The sequence below is a fragment of the Acomys minous genome, assembly GCF_964271855.1.
Source record: "Acomys minous genome assembly, chromosome: 19".
NCBI classification, from domain to species: domain Eukaryota; kingdom Metazoa; phylum Chordata; class Mammalia; order Rodentia; family Muridae; genus Acomys; species Acomys minous.
In genome coordinates, this window is record NC_140499.1 from 49,997,049 (window position 1) to 50,017,429 (window position 20,381).

The 20,381-nt window shown below is 36.4% G+C and overlaps 1 protein-coding gene across 2 annotated transcripts in view; it reads left to right on the forward strand.

Moving 5' to 3' along the window:
• Positions 1–20,381, forward strand: part of FSTL5 (follistatin like 5) — a 580,413-nt gene that overhangs the window by 297,303 nt on the left and 262,729 nt on the right. For both annotated transcript variants that reach the window (XM_084768539.1, XM_084768540.1), the window contains exon 6: positions 6,229–6,349. In XM_084768539.1, the coding sequence (XP_084624665.1) occupies positions 6,229–6,349 (121 nt within the window). The remainder of the gene's footprint in view (positions 1–6,228; positions 6,350–20,381) is intronic.

Sequence of the window (20,381 nt, forward strand, 5' to 3'; positions counted from 1 at the left end):
TATCTATCTATCTATCTATCTATCTATCTATCTATCTACTCTGTGCCCCAGTTGGGCTAGCCTGTTAAACAGCTGGCCAGTGGAGAGACATTAGAGCTCAAAGCTGCTCACAGGACTGCAGCTAATGTGGGGTGTGGTTCCGCTAATAAGTAGCTTAGTGGGGAGAGGGGGAGACTGTGAAAATCAGAACTCCAAGCTACTTGGACGGTCCCCACCCGTTTTTGGGGCTCTGCCTATCTGCTTTCTGACCCAGCCAGGCTAGACCGGCAAGCAGCTAGGGGGCTGAGAGAGATCAGAGCCCAAAGGTGCTTGGGTGGCCCACACTATTTCTCGAGAGGCAGCTAATGTGGATTATGTCCAGTGCTGGGACTCACCTCTGCCTGTCCTCTCTCTCTCCGGGATCCAGCAAGCAGCAAATGGGCGGTAGGAGCCCAAAGCTGCCGTGATGTCCCACAGTCCTTCTCCACATGGGCTAAAGTGGGCTGCCCTCTGGGATTTTTCTGTGGGTTAGCTGGGGGCTGGACCCACCCCTGTTCCACACAATGTGGGTCCCTCTCACCTGGGAATCCGTAGCACTGGTGGTTTGTAGATGTCTGTTTGGTCTTCGGATCGCTGTACAGTCCTGGTTGTCGTGCTAATCAGACGCATTGTGTGGTCTGCTCCACCATCTTGGATCTGAACCCTGGATTTTATTGAGGCCTCTGTGTTTAGTGAGATAACCCTATAATATCGATTCTTCATTTTGTTAATGTGGTGTAGTGTATCTGTGAATTTAATATGTGAATGCTCCTCTAATTCTTAACATGATGCTCAGTGGATCCCGGGAGTAATCTTAATATACAATTGCACTGATCACTTTAGAATGCAGTTGAAGTCTTTGTAACTAGTTTAGTAGAGACACTTCCAACATTCTGCCCTTCTCTTTCTCTCTTATACCACTTCCATTCCTGCTCCTTTTCTCTCTCTCCCTCCCTCCTCTGTCTCTTTGCCTTTTCTTTCTCCTGATGTCTGGCTTCTGATATCAGCATAATGTAGACCTATTAGAATACGATATAGAAGACTTAGATCATCTTCAAGTGTTTGTCACTGATCTGAAATCATTTGTGTTGTTCGTAGATGTTTGGCAGAATTGAGCAGCGATGATTTCAATCTTGGTTTTTCTTTTGATGGAAGACATTATTAATACTATCTTACTTGTTACTGGAATGTCCAAGGTTTTTTTTTTGTTTTTGTTTTTTTTTTGTCATGAGTCATATGATTCAATCAGATGAATTGTGTGTCCATGTGTGCATCCATGCATTTGCTCACTTTTTCTCTATTGTCAAATTCGGGCCTTGTGTTACTGAATAGACTCCAAATATCCAGTCAATTTATTTTGTGAAAAAAAATCTCCATTTTCATTTGTGTTTTTATTTATTATTGTGTTCTTTACTTTGTTCTTATTAGTTAAGCTAAGATTTTTTTATATTTTAAGAAAGATACACACAATCAATTCTCATTTTTTGTCTTTGTATGGCTTATTCTCAGTACTTTATTTATTTCTCTTCTGATACTCTGCATTACTTTCTTTCTATTATTTTTCAGTTTTATTTTTGTTTTTCTAATTCCTTGACAACGGTAGGCTAATTGAGATATTTCTTCTTTTTGATGTGAGCGATTGCTATAAATTTCTCTTTTAGTACTGATTTTGCTGTATCCTCCAGGTTTGGGTACATTACTTTCCATTATTTCTCTTAATTTTTTTCAACTTTTTTGCATTAATTATGTAGGTTTTTAATAATTTTGATTGAAATATATCTGAAAAGTTTCCAAGGATGTTTTTTGCTACTGATTTTGTCTTTTCTGTATTTTAGTATCTAAATAAAATCCTCATATCTTCAGTTTTTAAAATCGCCATCTGTACTGCTTTGTAGAGACCTCTATGAAATATCCTTCAGAACGTTCCATGTACTCATGATGATATGCATTCCACAGCTCTGGACAGATTGCTCTGCATATGCTCATCAGGCCCATTTCACTTAGGTCTAATTTAATGTTCATTTCCTAGTTGAGTTTCTGTCTGTATGGTTTGTCCATAACCGAATACAGGGTTTGGAGTTCCTGATATTTCTGTATAGTGGGTTGTGACTCTCTCCATCTATATGAATATTTTCTCTATGTACTTGAGCTCTCTGATAGGTGGTGCCTTTATGGTTAGAGTTTGTTTGGTTTATCTGAACAATCTTCTTTCTCATTGTATATTGACTTAACTCTTTTTTTCCTTATGGATTTTGATTAAAGTTTACTTCAGTAGATAAATGTATGATTATTGCCACTTTTTAAAAATACACCTAAATAGGATATATTTTTCTTGCTATTTCAATATATGTGTCTTCCTAGAGATGACTCCATTTTTTAAACAGTATATGGTTGGGACTTTTTTTTATTTTTAGTCATTTAATCATTCTGGTTTTTAATTGGAAAATGTAATATATTTGCACTTTATTATGACATGACAATCTTTTACAATGTACCTTTGTTTCTTGTACCGGGGGTGTTAAAGTTCTCACTTTCCTCCTCTTTCTCCTTCTCATTCTTTTATGGTTAATTTTCATTTATTACTATGTTTTGACTTTTGTCTTATAATTCAATTTGTCAGTGTGCTGATTGTTTTGGTCAACATGACACAAGATAGAGACATTTTAGAAGAGGGACCCTCCTTTGAGGAATTGCTTCCATCAAGTAGGCCAATGGGCAAGTCAGTGGAACATTTTCTCGATTGATGATTAATGTGAGAGGATCAAGATCACTACGCATGATGGGCTATATAAGAAATGTAATCAAGCAAGGAAGAGAAAGCAGGCCAGTAAGCAGCATTTCTCTAAGGTTTCTGCTTCAAAGTCAGCCATCACCCTTTGATTATCATTCGATGTATTAAAATGATCTTAAAAGTGAGAGAATAAAAGGGGGACACGTAATTACAAACTACAATTGTACTCTACTTATCTCCAAACTTTCCATTTTGGTGTAACTTCTTACATCTTTTGTTTTTTGTTTTTTTTTCCTCCCAACTTAATTATCTCCTATTCAATTGTCACGTACTCACTGAAATCTGTGGCCAGAGATAGCAGCGAGATACAGTGTAGGGTAGATTACAAACCTGTCCTACCAGGGCTTGTAAGCATGAGCTTGCCACCAGGAAGAATTTCAACGTCCTATCTGTAGGCACTGACCTGAGGACAGGTGTCACTGTGTCCTACAGTTGCAGTTCATTCTCCATCTTATCCTCCAGCACATGGAGATGTTCTCTGTGCTTTGATTCCAAACTCTGAAGAGTGCTGAAAGATTCAGTTCTTCACTGACTGCCAGTGTTAACTTTACTACAAAGGCTTCATCCAATCTTTTAGCATAAGGCAAGTTGGAGTGCCTGGTCCATGGTCCAGCAATATGTTTTCATGTCGTCTTTCCTGGCACTGAGTTCCAAGTTAAAGACTTCAAAATTTCTCCCCAACAAAGGAGTCACCTTTCCCATGATGCACTGCTTGGTTAAAGTGGGTAAAGCTTTCCTCTTAACTTCAAGGGACCCTTGCTTGCAATTATGGTGAAGTGTTGCTGTCTTTCGTAGTAGTTCCCATAGTGCCTGGTTTCCAGAGTTCTTGTGAATATGTTTTATTGCAAGCTACTTTTTTTCAATTGATATTTTCCCAACTATCCATCTCTTGGGGAGTTTTCTTTTTTCAGGATATTGCTCTGCTCCCAGTTACGAACATTTAATCTTTCTTATCACATGCTGTATTTCAAACTCTGGAGCAGTGGCCGGCAAGCCAAGGCAGCTAGAAACTAACCATTGAGCCAATGGCTGAAGAAGACGAGTAGGGAAAATAGTTTACTGAAAGGAAAGTAAAAAGCAAAAATTCTGCACCAGAAGTAATGCAATATCAAGAGATGGAATTATCTATGGGTGATGGCATTGCTCATAAAATTCTGTAGGCTATTCAAGATCCACACTGTTATAAACACTCATTATAACAGCATGCTGACCAAGAGCTGTACAATTGCAATCCAGTTGTAATAAAACAAAACCACACACGACAAGCAAGTACAAAAAGCTGCAAGCTCCTTTTGTATGACTAAAAATGTTTTTAATTTTAGCAACAGATTAGACAAAAAAATATGAGGCATAAAATGAAAAATATTCATGTCTTTGAGCTACATATTTACAAATTCACATGTGAGATGCAAGTTGCTAGTATTGAAATGCCTGATAAATTCCAGTGTTACTGTATTCTAAATATTGTCTTAACTCCAGCAATGTGAAAGATCAGGGAAAAAATTGCAATGGGGTATGATCAGATGCATAGCCAACTCCCAGTCCCTAGCAAAATCATTATATGTAGTCTAATCAGTAACAGATGGATAATGACTGAGGGATTTGTTGCTTCTACATAGAAAAGAAAGGCTTTATTTTCCCAAAGGCTTGTTGCCATGATGGCTTCCGCCATTAAGCGGGATTGTTAATCCCTGCAGCTACAAAGTGCAGAACTTATGATGTAATGCTCATCATTACAGCATCTATTTATAAGAACAGTTAAGCTAGAGAAGCCAATACCTTTCCCACACATATTTTGCAAATATTAGCTTAATCAGTAAAAATTTAATACTATCTACAAGAACATATTTGATAAAGTGAAGAATGAATTCAAGTGAAAGTTGGCTACATCAAATTGGCTAGTCTAACCTTATAAAAGTTCCCTGAGATGCAGACGGTGTATATGGTTAACTTTTCTATACGGCATTTTTTAATTTACTAATTATTTATAATAATAATTTTAATGAAAATAAAGAAATATACTAGGGAGGTCCTACTTGGCAGTTAGTACATTGTCATTGAATGCCACTGCGTAGATGTTTAATATATCTTGCTCCTATCTTCAGAAAGAGCTCATAAGTCATTCACACTTTATTTAATTTGGGCCACCAAACCTCCAATAAATGAGTATTCCACAAAGTCTTAAGATATAGTTTAGAAGCGTTAGAAGATCCTGAGAATGAAATCAACAACTACCTGTATTTGGGAAAATGTATGTGAATTGCTATGTGTGAACGCACAACGACAGCATCTAGAGGCTGGGACCCAAAACCCTGCAGAGAATTATTTAATGATGTACACTAGATGAAGAGCAATTACTTTCTAATGTTAAATGCTCATTTTGAGTGCCTACTCTATGGCGTGATTGCACTTTACTACTTCTATAGGAATGGAGATATAATATTTGTGTTTATTTTCTAATTGAGTAATGTGAACTGATTTACAAAAAATTAAACATCTGTTAAGAGGCATTGGTAGGACCCAGATACACTTCTGGTGACTACAGAGATTATGTTTTCTGAATGTACTGCAGCACCTTTAAAATAACAACAACAATTCATTCCGAAGCTGAGCTACAGGCAGTTGGCACTGCTACCTCTGTCTGTGGTAGAATAGTAAGGAGCGGGGAATTGTGTCATGGCAATGCAACTGTACACCACGGAGAGGAATGTCTGCTAAATTGTGTGTGCTCTCCTTTCTGACAAGCAATAGTCAAAATCAGCAGAGTATAAAAATGTTGAACCTCGGTCTATGGGAGTAGACAGTGTAGGAATCACGATAATGGTTTGCCTCACCATGCTTGAATAGACGTGTTATCAATCGGTGCATTAATTCTGTCTGGCTCCTGGAAACAGTCATTTGCTTAATAGTTCTTTTGTGAGCAGGGAGTCTGGCCCAATCTCAAATGATTCATCTCCCAGCTACCGAGGAGTTTTTAGGCATAAGGAGGAAAAAAATCTAACTTCACTTTTCCACAAATAATATGAGGAAGGAAGTAGTCGCAGCACGCTGCACTTTTCACACAGAATGGAGCAGTGTTTTCTTCTGACACAGGTCAGTGAAGCACAGAAAAAGGTTTTCCCGTGCAGGTGTCTCCCTGAGTTGATGTAAATAAAGCAAATGATTTAAGCCAAAGAGAAAATGTGCAGGTTTGTTGATATACTGTGATGCTTTTCATTAGATAAAATTCTAAGGTGGAATCTTAACTTTATCATTATAGTGGTTAAAAGTAAGTGTTCAGTAACCAAAATTCACGTTTGCCATTGTTTTATTTCTTAACTGTTCTTCAGATTTAAAGTAACCTATTCTGTTACTGTTACCTATGATTAATTATATTATATAGAAACAATATGTAAAGATTTTATTGTTTCGATTGCCAGGTGATTAAACAGGAAGAACTTAACAAGGATCTTTCTGACTGTTCCTTGTATGATCTGCTCAAGTATGAGGATGTCAATGCTGACAAACACCTGGCTCTGGAGGAATTCTACAGAGCATTTCGTGAGTACAGAGTTAATCTATAGTTCATTTTGCTCTTTTTTTCCAGTTGCTTTATGCAATATGGTCTGTAAACATGATCCAAAGTACAAGCTGTTTCTCAGGAGAAGTGTTATAAGGAAGAGAAATCAAGGTTTTGGCTCCTCCAGAATGTATGCACAGCTAGGGGATTTTGCATTTCCAACACAACACAGTGTGGGCTTGCTCTCTTCCCTGGGTATCCTGTGTTTTACTGACTTTAGTGTGAGAACTAGTTTACAATGCTGCCTTTGAGGCTACTCTGAAGGAAGAACACTGACTTGTTATCATCAGGCATAAAAAAAACTATTTAATTACTTATGCAGTGACATTTACAACTCATTGGGAAAGCAAAATGAATCAACAGATTAGGTTACTGTATATTCCAGGAGCTATTGCTTTTTAGAATTTGTTTTTCTGTTCTTGCAATAAAACATTATATTCATGCTAAGGTAATCTAAGAACAACTTATATTTGTTTGAGTTGCCTAAATGTATATTAGAAAGATGAACTGTGTTTTCTTTATTAAAAAAATTGAAAATAATTTAATCAATGTAAATTTTCTAAACCACCATAAAACAATGAAAGCGTCAAGATTTCGCTCAAGAGAAAAACAGACAAACAAACCAACAACAACAAACAAATCTGGGCACTTGCAAAGCACCAAAGATCGGGGAGAAGTTACTTTAAAAATATTTATTGAGACTGAAGAGATGACACAGTAGGTAAGACCACTTGGTGCTTTTCCAGAGAAGCCAGGTTCAGTTCCCAGAACCTACGTGAGATGGCTCCAGAGGATTCACTGCTATCTGCTGGCCTTTGCAGCAGCATGTACATATAGGTACACACATGGAATACTAACACAGAGATAATACACATACTCAAGAATAATCTACAAACAGTATCTGGAGGACATATATTTTAAGATCAGGTAAAAAGAATGATCTTGGGATTTAATCAAATTGTATGTCCTCTTACATGAGAAAGTAGAATTTACCAGGAAAGATGACTTAGTAAGTTGATGGTCCCTTGAAAAGGTTTTTCAAAGCTAATATTCTTTGTAAAAATAAGGGAATGACAGAAGTTAATTGCTTTGAGTTTATGTGAATATGGTGAATCATACAGAAATTAAGAATATTTACTTAGTATAATATCAATCCTATGTCAAATTTGTTATTAAACTGCATTTTACTAATTTCACCCTATATCAGTCATTCTTTAGAACTTCATGGAGGCAGAATAAAAGAGAAAACTATGGATTATTAACAAAAAATATGTTCATATAATTTAATATAAAACTTGCAGCATCTATTATTTTATATTACCACATAAAGAAGAAGTTTATAAAAATGTAACTTAAAATAATAATTAGAGATTGTCATCTGTGCTTTGGTGTGGAGGGTCTTTACAAAAATTGTAGCAATGCTACTTCTGCTTGGTGTAAGTGGCTTTAAACTTGGAAAAACAAATGTCAGATAATAGAAAGAATGACATAACCAAGAAGGCAGGTGCCCGAGAGATGAGAGTGCTTATGAAAACCAACCCAACACAACTATGTTCCATCTGATGTTCTTTTGAAATAGATTATTTTTGTGTCTTTAGTAACTCAAACCATTAATCATCTATCTAATGCCACATCCCTTACCTTATTTTACACTAGGAGAAAACATGGACTAAATAATAGTGGGTGAAGTACTCCATAGCATGAGTCATGAGTTATATACAGTTTATAAGGCATTTGCAAAGAGTAACAAAGGGAAACTTTTTTGTTTTGGTAGTAGTCATGAAATAGTGGCAAAAAACAAAGAGAAGTATGTGGTTTTATGCCAGTGCACATGATGTCTATGCAACGACCCCTGAAGGTGTCAGCAGATATGAATCTTGCTTTCAGCATTGCTGCTTGTCGCCCCCCTCCCCGGAGGGGGAGCTTGTCTTATGTTATGTTTACTATTGATGTGGAAATACATGGTTTTGACAAGTGACATTGTGCCATTAGAAATCAATAGCCAATGAAACTTGAAAGTGATAAAACACAAGAAACTATCTTTTTTCAGAAGAAAAGTTATGAGGGTCTATTTACTCTTAGACTGTAGTGCAGTCATAATTTGATGGAAACCATTATATTATATGCTTATTATTTCATGCTTAATGGCTATTGTAATGATTCTGCCCTTAGGTCAGAGTTAAAGATAATACAAGGGTCTACATATTCAATATTTGAGATGTAGAGATATGTTAGTTAAGAAAAGCACTTGGTAGCCTGGTATGATGGCTAGGACTTTGAGCTTGTTTTTTTTTTTTTAAACTCAAATTTTAAAGATGGGAAGATCGATGATATATACATTTGTGATTGTGCTTGTATATGCATACATATAAAAATAACATTTGCGTATTTTCTTGCTTCTGTGGCCTATGACTTAAGTAATTGAAATTTATCCGTTTAACTAAAGCTAAGTACTAGACGTTGTTCATCTGCAAAGAGCAATAGCAGTGTTGCATATAAACTTGGGAACTTGGACTTTAGTAGCAATTCTAAATATAAGCACTGATATCTCAATTTTGTTTCAATGTCATACCATGTTTGTATTTACATATTCTATAATAAATCTTTCTAAACTCATTAAAAAAAAAAGAGATGGGAAGATCGAAACTGAGCCAGCCTGAGCTATTTATCACGACTCTGCCTCAAAACACACAAACAAACAAACAAACAAACCCAACAAAACAACAACTACAACAAAAATCAAGAGCCTGACCAACTGCTGTGTGAGCATGAACTCCAGATGTCCACAGCCCGTGTAAACAGAAGGATACAGAGACCTGCCTGTAGATCCAGGACTCAGAACAGGGAGACATGGTGTCCTCAGGGAAAAGCTGGACTGTATAACTTGACTATCCTTATTGGTGACGTCTGTGTTAAACAATGGGACCCTGAGTCAATGAATAGAGGGGAGAAGAGTTGAGGGACTCTAGATGAGAGAATCATGGGAGAATGGCAAAGTAGAAGGATCCAGAGGGTCCTAGAAGCCTACAAGTAGAACATTATGATAGGCAGATTTGGGCCCAGGGGTCCCGCTCAAACTAAGGCACCAGCCAAGGACAATACAGGTGGTAAACCTTAAACCCCTACCCAGATCTAGCCAATGGACAGAACACTCTCCACAGTAGAGTGGAGAGTGGGATATTACTTTCTCACATACTCTGATGCCTCACCTTTGACCATGTCCCCTGGAGGGGGAGACCTGGTAACACTCAGAGGAAGGACAGCAGGTTACCAAGAAGAGACTTGATACCCTATGAGCATATACAGGGGGAGGTCATCCCCCTCAGGAATAGTCATAGGGGAGAGGAATAAGGGGAAAATGGGAGGGAGGGAAGAATGGGAGGATACAAGGGATGGGATAACCATTGAGATGTAACAAGAATAAATTAATAAAGTAGAAAAAAAAGTTAAAAAAAAAAAAGAGTTGAGGGAGGTACTTGATGTCTACTTGACCCTGTACAGGAGTCCCTCCATCTGCATGCTAACACCCGTATGCGCATCACATACATATAAATACAAAAGATAAATAAAACATGTGACTTTAAAAGGAAACAGAGAAAGAAAATGTATTTGGCTCCTATTCATCATGCAATGAAGGTTCTGTTGCTATATAATTGTAAGCTATTGATTCAAATTTTATAATTTTATTCATATAATCACTCAAACAATACTGCCATTTCGGAGGATGTTTTAGTTCTCTTCTGGTCTCACCAAGCAGTAGCCTTTGCAAGGCATGATGCTCAGGGTGCTTCACCCTCGTCTGCAACGGGCATAAAACTATAAACCCTCAAAGGAAGAAATGGAATTTTATGAACTACATAAGCAAATGGTGTTGATACTAAAATGGGAATTTTAAATGAATATCTCAAGCTTTGTATAATGGTATGCTTTTAAAAAGATACCTAATTTTAAAATGTTTAGGTACCACAAATACAATTGTATAGCAATAATGGGAAACCCATCTATTATATACCAATTATCTTTTTATTTAGAGGGCCAGAATAGCCAATGCATTTTAAATTAGAAACCCCCTAGACACCAATATCAGGAATATACAACTTCAGACATGCAATAAAATGACAGTTATATTAGATGTTATAATAAGAGTAAAAGTTTAAGTAATCTTTTTCAAACTGGGGCTATTCTACTTCATAAAATTTCCAAGTAGAAGCTCAAAACATTTGCAGATTTATTTGTGAATACCCAGAGACCTAAATTAAACTTGGATCAGTAACAAAATATAATACAAAAATCAACATATTTCTAGAGTTCTAGTTAATTATTCTTTCTGACATAGTATAAAATTAAATGATAAAGGGTAGCTTTTTAGCAAAGAGCTTAATGGTAAAAAACTGCATCGTTGACTATTATTTCATCATTTTAATGTTATTTTACCCATTATTTGCAAAATGTTGCCACTCTTTACATGAAATATTTTTAATAAAATATGGATTTCCTAATGATAATATAAGAAAATGAATTATTTTTCTAAGAAATCACAATCACTATGTTAAAATTTTAGTTATTGGAACCATTTAATAACTACTGCAAAATGGATAACACCACATTAACCCTTTTTGTATGTCGAAGCATTAATTTACAAAAATCTTTATTTTAGGGAAGAATGGGAGGATACAAGGGATGGGATAACCACTGAGATGTAACAAGAATAAATTAATAAAAATAACTAATAAATAAATAAATAAATAAAATTACAGCAAGTAGTAAATAGAGTTAAGACTATGTTATTAAGCGATGTGGTCAGGACTAGTTTTATTCAGTGGGTGGTTAGATATAGTCAGGGGGAGAGAGGTTGAAGGGTATTGTCAGATTTTCAGCTTGGGAATAGTGATGTTGTTCACTGAAATTGGGAACACAGAACGTAAAACACATTTGGGAAATGAATGGGAATAAATTGGATATCTTGGCATATTCAAAGAGAAGCATCTAATTTAATAATAATGAATCCTCTCCTTCTGTCACAGGCCTATGGGAGGGGAATAAGGTGAAAAAGAGAGGGGCGGACAGGAAGATACAAGTGAGGGGATAACAATCAAGATGTAATCTGAATAAATTATTTAAATAAAAAAGAATAATGTATCTTCTAGTGAGAAAGGAAAACAGATCTGGAGTCTTCTGATAGAAACTGCTGGAGAGATGGCTTGGCCTTAAGGACTAGGCTCACAACTAAAAATATAAGAAACTGCATCTCTTGTGTTTCTCTTGAATGTACAATGGAGAGAGGATGGAGGAGGCAAGGGGGCCTTTCTTAAGTAGCTTCTACAACACAATACACAGAACAAGGATTCATTTCTTTCTTTTTTTTTTTTTAATTTTTTTTTCCAGAGCTGAGGACCGAACCCAGGGCCTTGCACTTGCTAGGCTAGGCAAGTGCTCTACCACTGAGCTAAATCCCCAACCCCTAGGGTTCATTTCTTATATTAGTTTTTGAATCAGAAAAATTGTTGAAAGGGCTCCCAGTCAAGGCAGTGTGTTGCAATTACAGTATTCCTGGCGTGCCAACAATCGTTTGCAAGTTTAGTGTGTCCCCACAGGTGGAGAAAGGTTACAGTATCCTTTCTACAAAGTCACTTTTTACTGGAATGAATTCCCTTTTACAGTTGCTTATATATTATTGAACTCCTTATGGGCATATCTTCAGTTACCACTCCTTGAAGGTTTAGAATTTGCTTTGCGTCTTTCCTGTCACTGAGACTGATACCTTGTCTTAAAGTAATACTGATGATGAAAAACTTTATCTCACTGGTCCATTCCTAGAAGACACTCAGGACAGGAACTTAAAGCATCCCATTTACAGGTAAGACCAAAGACAGAATGAGTTCAAGAATACATGCCTGCATCTTTTCCCTACTCCTATACCAGCCACTCTGCCTAGGGAATGGTGTTCCCTTGAGTTCTGTGAGCCTTCCACCATCAGTTAATAATTAAGACAAACCCCAAAAGTCATGTGCACAGGCCCAGCTGACCTTGACAATTCCTCATTAAAGCTCTTTAAATAGCATATTATATCAAGTTAAGAGTAAAACTAAGGATACAGGTGTCAGCACAGAGAGGAGAGGTCACAATAAATTATTGGAAGGAATTAAGAATAAAAGGCACGTAGATGGGTAGGACTTAAAGAAACAACAACAAAAATTCATTTTAATAAGAAAGTGAGCAACATTTTCCCAGGCTAAGCCCAAGGCAAGAATGTCTGCTTTTGTCAGCCACTGCATTTGCCAGCAAAGAAGTCACTGACTGATTAATTTTGGTCCTAAATTTTTTTTTTTACCAGAGATTCAGTGGTAGTTGATCCTAAAATTTTTACCCGAGATTCAGTGGTAGAAGCAAAACTACTAGTGATTGAGAAGGTGACCAGAGAAACTTGAAAAGCAGAAATGTTCAGCAGAGAAGATCCACATATAAGAATGTATTGGGAAGGATATATTTAGAAAACTTCCAGACATCTAAAGCTCATCTGTGGCTTTAGAGTCATGACTGTGGCCTCTGAGGGAGAGATCAGAGAAGGAGAATCCTTTCCACAGTAGGAGGCATCAGTCCTCCATCTTACCTCACCAGATTCCCTTTAGCCTAACTTTATTGCCCTATCCGTGCTGGATGCTGCTAGGAATATTGTCTTTTTATTTTCTTCTTTGAAGTGCTTGATGATTTCTATTGTTTCTTCATTTTGTTTTAATTTTCTAATTTATGAAGTGCCGTATGGTGTGTCATTGTTTTAAATTGTTTTTGTATGGAAAAAAAAAACACACACTGTATTAAGGTTACTGCTGAAGGGACCAGGAGTGAAGGACCTCGTGAATCATATTCATGGACGATGGTTTACACACAAATGAAACCATACACAATTTTATGTTTACCCTAATTTGCGGAGGTTACTATAATAGATATTAGTGTGAATCCTACAGTGCCTGCTTCTCAGAATTCTTTAGAACTTGTATGAACAGAATGGTTCACACATGCACTTCAAAGGTTTTTGAACTTCGAAACAAAATGCCTTCTTTTGTACAGCAATTATAGCATAAAAGACATTGGAGAAACAATATTGGTGTAAACTATGATTTAAAAGCAAATGGAAACGTTACACTCTCTCTACTTTAAGATGGCCATATCCTCCATCACCCCCTCTAATTTCTCACTTCAACATGATTTTAAAAATTTGTTTTATATGCCGTGCCTCTGCAGATTTATCTAACTCTAATGCCTGAGATGCTCTGCTTGCTTGTAGCTCATTAACACAATTTGTCTATTAGTGCAATCTTTATGTAGTATTAAAAGCAGACGTGATCAGACCCATCAGTTTCTCTTCCATTTAAAGTGACACAATCATATTTAATTTCTACTATATTGGCTTTCTGTGTTGTACAAATATTGACAAAAGAAGTCACTTTCTAGCTCAAAGTGAAATTGAAACAAAAAGAATAACGTGCTAATTGATCAATTATTCCTGATTTATACACTATGATGTATCTTGTCAGTAATAAAATTCATCTAACTAAAATTGCTTCTCACTAATTTTAGAATAAATATTCTGGGATTTGCTTCCCTAGGATATATGCTCAGCTTTTTTTTTAAATTATTTCTCAAAAATCATTATTATTTTGGTTTTTGTAGACCCATGCTGTTGCTTGCAATTTCTCAGAAGCTCCTTGGACTGAGTCCTTGTTTCATGTCCTACAGTTCTGAAACCTTGTGTGAGTAGGCTTTCTTCACAAAGGCTAGGAGCTTGTAAGTCGCATAACTCTGCTCTGATTTTATCAGCACCCTTTCCTTGGTGTTGCTCTACAGTGTAACAGCTGGTGTTTTTTCCTGAAGATGACACTTCTGGCCATTAAGGGACTCTGCAGCTTAGCCCCACAACATGATCACTGAAAAAATCATCTTAGTGGCATCATCATGTAGGGTACAATAAGTTAATACTTTTATGCAGTGTGCAATCATCAAATAATAGCAATTGACTTTAAATCTCCTTGAATATGTAAAAAAGAGATATAATGATAAACAGTAAAACATATTTCGGCTGGTATATTCAGTATTATTCTCTGACTAAATCAAAATGATGAAAATTCCCCCTCTTTATCCTCACTTCGTGTTCAAAGCCTTTTCTCTTCTCTCACTTGTAAAATACACAACAGATAGTTGTGAGCTATTTCAATTTTGTACAAAAATAATGTGAGCTTTGTATTATACTAATATTTTCAGAAAAACGTCAAATATAAAATATATAATTTCATCCAGGAAACAAATCCTAAGTTAGTAATAATCCTTTCAAGCTTTATTGTAACATGTAGAGCCATCTAAATAAACTACTCATGTTTTACTTTATAAAGCATTATATTATAGAGCTATAAAACAATTTGTATTACAACCAAAAAGGTTATAACTGATATAATAGAAAAATTTACACATGTACCATAATAAAATTATTTCTTAACAATTTCTTACGAAGTATATATATGACTGAGGTAAGAAATAAATGAACTATTTAAAGTTTTAAGCTTTAAATTTTCTCTTACTGATGAAAAATGTAGCCTGAAATAGTATCAAATTATGGTAGGTGAAAACACTGAACATGTAAGCTAATAATAGTGGTGCATAGTGTAAGTATAAAATGTATTATGTTTGATGAAATTAGTTTTACTAGAATTATTTTTATTAAAAATTTTATTAAAATCAAATATCTTTTTCATAATTCCATTATTACCAGAATATATTACCTAGAAGCATTTTGTCCAGAGTTTATTTTATGACTGTATTCAGTATGATTACAGACAAATTTTTCTGTATAAATTAGGGTTTTTGTGCAATTTATTTAATATACTGGTCTTTCTTGTAACCATTTAGATATTTTGTCATCTACAAAAAAGCATAATTAAATATTCTTATACTTGTTATGTATGTTTAGGCAACAAGCAGAAGTGTTTTAAGCACAATAGCCCATAAATATTCACTGGTATTGTCCTACATTGCAACTGGACAACATTATCTTAATATTATATTTGAAAGAAAAATATTTTATGTTGGCATAATGTTCCTGTTTTCTTGGCTCAGAAATGTATAAGAAGCAATTGTAGAAAACAGCACCAGAAAATTGTCTTAATGTAAGATCAGGTTGCCTTCTTAGTCTCTGTTTTCAAATTTTTGAACAAACCCTATCAATATTAGCACCTGTGTTTTTATTAGCAGCAAAAAAGTAAAAAAAAAAAAAATAATAATAAAAGCTTTTCTGTGAGAAAAGGCCCTAAAGCTATGTACTTAATAGTATCCTCAGTTTTACATTTTTGTAAACGAATTAAAGAGAATCCTATTTACCTTGAAATACTAGAAGTTATCCTCATGTTCATAATTCCTTTGATACCATAGTCTAGAGCCAAAATTTACACCACAGTAATGAGCCCATCCTATTTATTAAAAGGACAACGCTTTGCTATCACAGGAAAGCTTCTCAGGAGAGATTATAAAACACAATTATATATGTGCTGATATTGAAGCCACATGGTTGGCCTAAAACACTGCATTTTTTAAAATAACAAGATGCATCCACACATTTTACTAAATGCTCATCTGATATTGTGGGCTAAAATTTTGTGTAGGGTCTTGGAAACACAGACAGAAAAATCATAGCTGCAGCTTTTTAAACCACCATAGGGAACGAATTCCATGCTGGCTAATGTGGTACTGGAGGCTCATTTAATCCCTTGCTCGTTTGTGTGATGTACAAGAGTATAGGATGCTCCCAATTCACATATTCTCCATCTGTTTCTTTCTAAATTTTCTTGGGGTTCATTTTCAATCAGGGTCTGCTCCTATTGCCTTCTTCATCATAAATGCTTGTGGACAGAAAGGAAAATGTGTGTATAGACAAGTAAACATTTACTGGCATTGATTTCAAAGGGTAAGAAAGTGAGGTATTAATGTTTTAATAGATTTTCATATTTCATATGCTCCTTTGCCTAAAATACCTACCTATTCTTTCTAAAAAGAATTTTTAGGTCATGCAGGGTAGCTTTTTTTTTTTTAAAGTTTGGAATCATTTATCACTGAACAGGATGAAACGGTAATTGCTGTATCTTTTATGATTGTTCAGCTGGAAAAATCAGATATAAGGGTAGAGTTATTCATAACCATGTGCTTAAAACTCAGGATTCTACAATCCTCACATTCTCAGCATTGTAAAATAATTCTGCCATTTCTGTTCCTACCTTTCAGCCTATTACAGGAAAACTGATAGGAAGAGGACAGTAAAATGTTTCTTTTATGAGCACTGTTGTGAGATGGGGATGAAAAATAATGATAGCCTAGACTAGGTACTGAGATTTAAACTGGAAGTTTATAAAAACAAGTTGATATCCTTGTGTTTTGATATTCGGCTTGGCTGGACTTGGAGGGAAGAGGTATGGCTCACGCTTATTTAAATTGTGGCAAGCAAAGGGGAACATCACTGAGCTAATCTGTAAGTAGAGGGCTGAATTTATACATCCATAGGTCAAACCCCAGTGTTTTGCTTCTGAATACTATGGATGGCTTGTGATATTCTTTATGACTGACCTCTAGAATTTTGAAGACATTCTCAGGTGAAATACCAGGAAGCTGCATAAACCGGTTAGCTCTTCAGGAGCTACAGTACAGTAATGTCTACTGAAGGTTACTGCATACCAATTAGAGAAGAGTTCTAAAACCTGCTTTAAATGCTTTAAGATGCTTGAACAGACACAGCAAACCATTGTACACCTGCACCATACCACTTACAAAATGTTTCTCACTTAAAGTTTCTAAATGAGCCTAAAATTAACTTTATTATAGAGTTCTGTAGAAAAGAGTTCACATTGTATACATTGCTGAAATTGTATATAAGATGTTCAATATTGTTCCCTTTGCCACCTGAAACTGAGCTCAAACGTATATGCAAATATAGTTATAATTATATAATTTACACATTCCTTTGAATGGTTTTATAAGCATTTTAACAAAAACTAAATCAACTGCTCAAGACTATTATTATCCTTCAGTGTGGTGCTCAACCCCCTTGCCATCTACTGATAATTATCAATAAGTAAGAATTTTTAAAAAGTGTGCTTTAATTGAGTGTCCTTTTTAAGAATTCATTTTTATCTACATCTTTACTGATTAGAATATATGTATTTTCATTCATTGGACATTTTAGTGGGAAAGTCTGTAAATTCAGGTTCCTGTGAAAGAAATCCCAGCCTTCTTTCTGCTCTCTAAGCAGCAGGTACAATGATGGCAACACTTCAGCACTGTGCTTCTCTCTCGCTGAGAACATCTCAGGAGATCCTGACATTTTGGGCACTAAACTGACTTGTTACACTTAAAGTCAGCTAACCTTGTGTGTCCCACAGTTTCCCTCTTTTCTACTGTTAGCATCTCACATCCTCATAGCTTTTTTTTACCCAAGTCATGTAAATTGTCTATGCTTTTAAGAAAAATAATAGTCTTAAAAGACTCAGGTTTTTTTCTATGAATACATATTTCTATATCTAGTTTAAGTTTGCAAAAGTAAGTCACTTGACAGAAGACCCCTTGTATTTTGTTTTTATTTAAAGCCATTCTTTATTGTGACAGTAAGAGTGAGAGGCTAGTAGTGAAGAATAGTTGGAAGGGATATAAATCACCAAAACCACATTTTAACACCACAAAAAAGCTAATGTTCCATTACAGTACATATTACAGTGGGTTCTCTGTGAAACTACATGATCAAGAGCACAGATTAAACCAGCCAGAGTTTCATACATTTAAGAAAGTTCTGAAAATATTCATTAGGCTGTTCAATCAGGAAAAAGAGTGAGGTAAATAGAAAAAAGTTAGGAAGTAGTCTGCCTTCCCTTATTTATTATTTACTTAGTCACTTACTTAATAATGCATCTCCTTTCCAGTTTGGCTCAAAGACACACCCTGTGTCTGCTTGTACCTGCAGAAAAAGAGAATTTATGCTTAATCTGCAATAGAAATAGATTAGTTTGCCCATAATTCTTTTAAAAAGTTATTAACTTGTCCTCTGTCCCACTTTCCTGGTAAGTGAAGACTTTCATGGGACATGCCCCTTGGGCTAGTGTCCAGATATAAATGAGTATATACCATTTGACTCTTTCTGCTTCTGGGTTAACTCACTTATTATGACCCTTTCTAGTTCAATCCATTTGTCCACAAATTTTGGGAATTCCCTGTTTTTAACAGCTGAGTAGTATTCCATAGTGTAAATGTACCACAGTTTCTTTATCCATTCTTCTACTGAGGGACATTTACGCTGTTTCCAGGTTCTGGCTATTATGAATAAGGCTGCTATGAACATGGTTGAGCAAATTTTCTTGTTGTGTGGTGGAGCATCTTCTGGGTATATTCCAAGGAGCAGAATAGCTGGGTCTTGAGGGAGCCTTATTCCCAATTTTCTGATATAGCGCCAGATAGATTTCCAAAGTGGCTGTACTATTTGCATTCCCTCCAGCAATGAAGGAGTGTTCCTTTCACTCCACATCCTCGCCAGCATGTGGTGTCACTTAAATTTTTGATCTTAGCCATTCTGCTGGGTGTAAGATGGAATCTCAGAGTTATTTTGATTTGCATTTTCCTGATGACTAAGGAGTTGAGCATTTCTTTTTTTAAAATATTTTTTATTAATTTGTTCATATTACATCTTGATTGTTAGCCCTTCCCCTGTTTCCTCCCATTCCTCCCTCTCTCCCACTTCCCCCCTTCTCCCCTCCCCTATGTCTGTGATTGAGGGAGACCTCCTCCCCCTATATATGCTCTTAGAATATCGAGTCTCTTCTTGATAACTTGCTATCCTTCCTCTGAGTGCCGCCAGGCCTCCCCATCCAGGGGACGTGGTCAGAAAAGGGGCACCAGATTTCCTGTGAGAGTCAGATCTCACTCTCCACTTAACAGTGGAGAATATCATGTTCGTCGGCTAGGTCTTGGTAGAGGTTCGAAGTTTACTGCCTATATTCTCCTTGGCTGGTGCCTTAGGTGAACATTTCTTTAAGTGTTTTTAAGCCTAGTGGCACTCAGAGGAAGGATAGCAGGCAACCAAGGAGAGACTTGATAACCTATGAGCATATACAGGGGGAGGAGGTCCCCCTCAGTCACAGTCATAGGGGAGGGAAGTAAGGGGAAAATGGGAAGGAGAGGAATGGGAGGATACAAGGGATCAGATAACAATTGAGATGTTAAAATGAATAAATTAATAAAACATATTTAAAAAGAAATAAAAATAAAAAGTTTTTAACTTAATTTTTAATTCATTCACTTTACATCCCAATTGTAGCCCCCTTCTCTCACCGCCTCCAGGGCGCACCCTCCCTCCCTCATACCTCTTGGCCCCTCCCCTAATCCTCAGAAAGGGGAGTCTGCCTCTCCTATCATCTGACACCAGCTGAGCAAGTCTCATCTGGACTGTCTATACACTCTTCCCCTGTGGTCTAGGAAGGCCACCATGCCAGGGGGAATTGATCAACGTATGGGCACCAGAGTTCATGTCAGAAGTAGCCCCTACTCCCTGTTTTATGGGACCCACAAGGAAACTGTTCTGCCTATCCATTACATCTGAGCAGAGGGTATAAGTCCTCACCATGCATGGCCCTTGGTTGGTGCATCAGTTTCTGAAGTGCCACCCACTGCCCTCTCCTGGATGTGTTGGCTCCATTGATTTTCTTGTGGAGCTTTTGTCCCTCCCCCACCCCCCAGTCATTTTATACCCCAATTCTTCTAAAGACTCCTTGGGTTCTATCCTGAATTTTGGCTGTAAATCTCAGCATCTGTTTTGATCCCTCACTGGGTAGAGTCTTTAAAGGGACCTCTATTGTAGGTGTTGGTCCTGTTCCGTCTCTTCACCTGCTTCAGGTATCTCTTCTATTTGTCCTTCTGAATGAGAATTAAGCATCCTACCTAGAGTCTTCCTTGTCCTTTAGTTTCTTTAGGTCTGTGTATTGTAGTATGGTC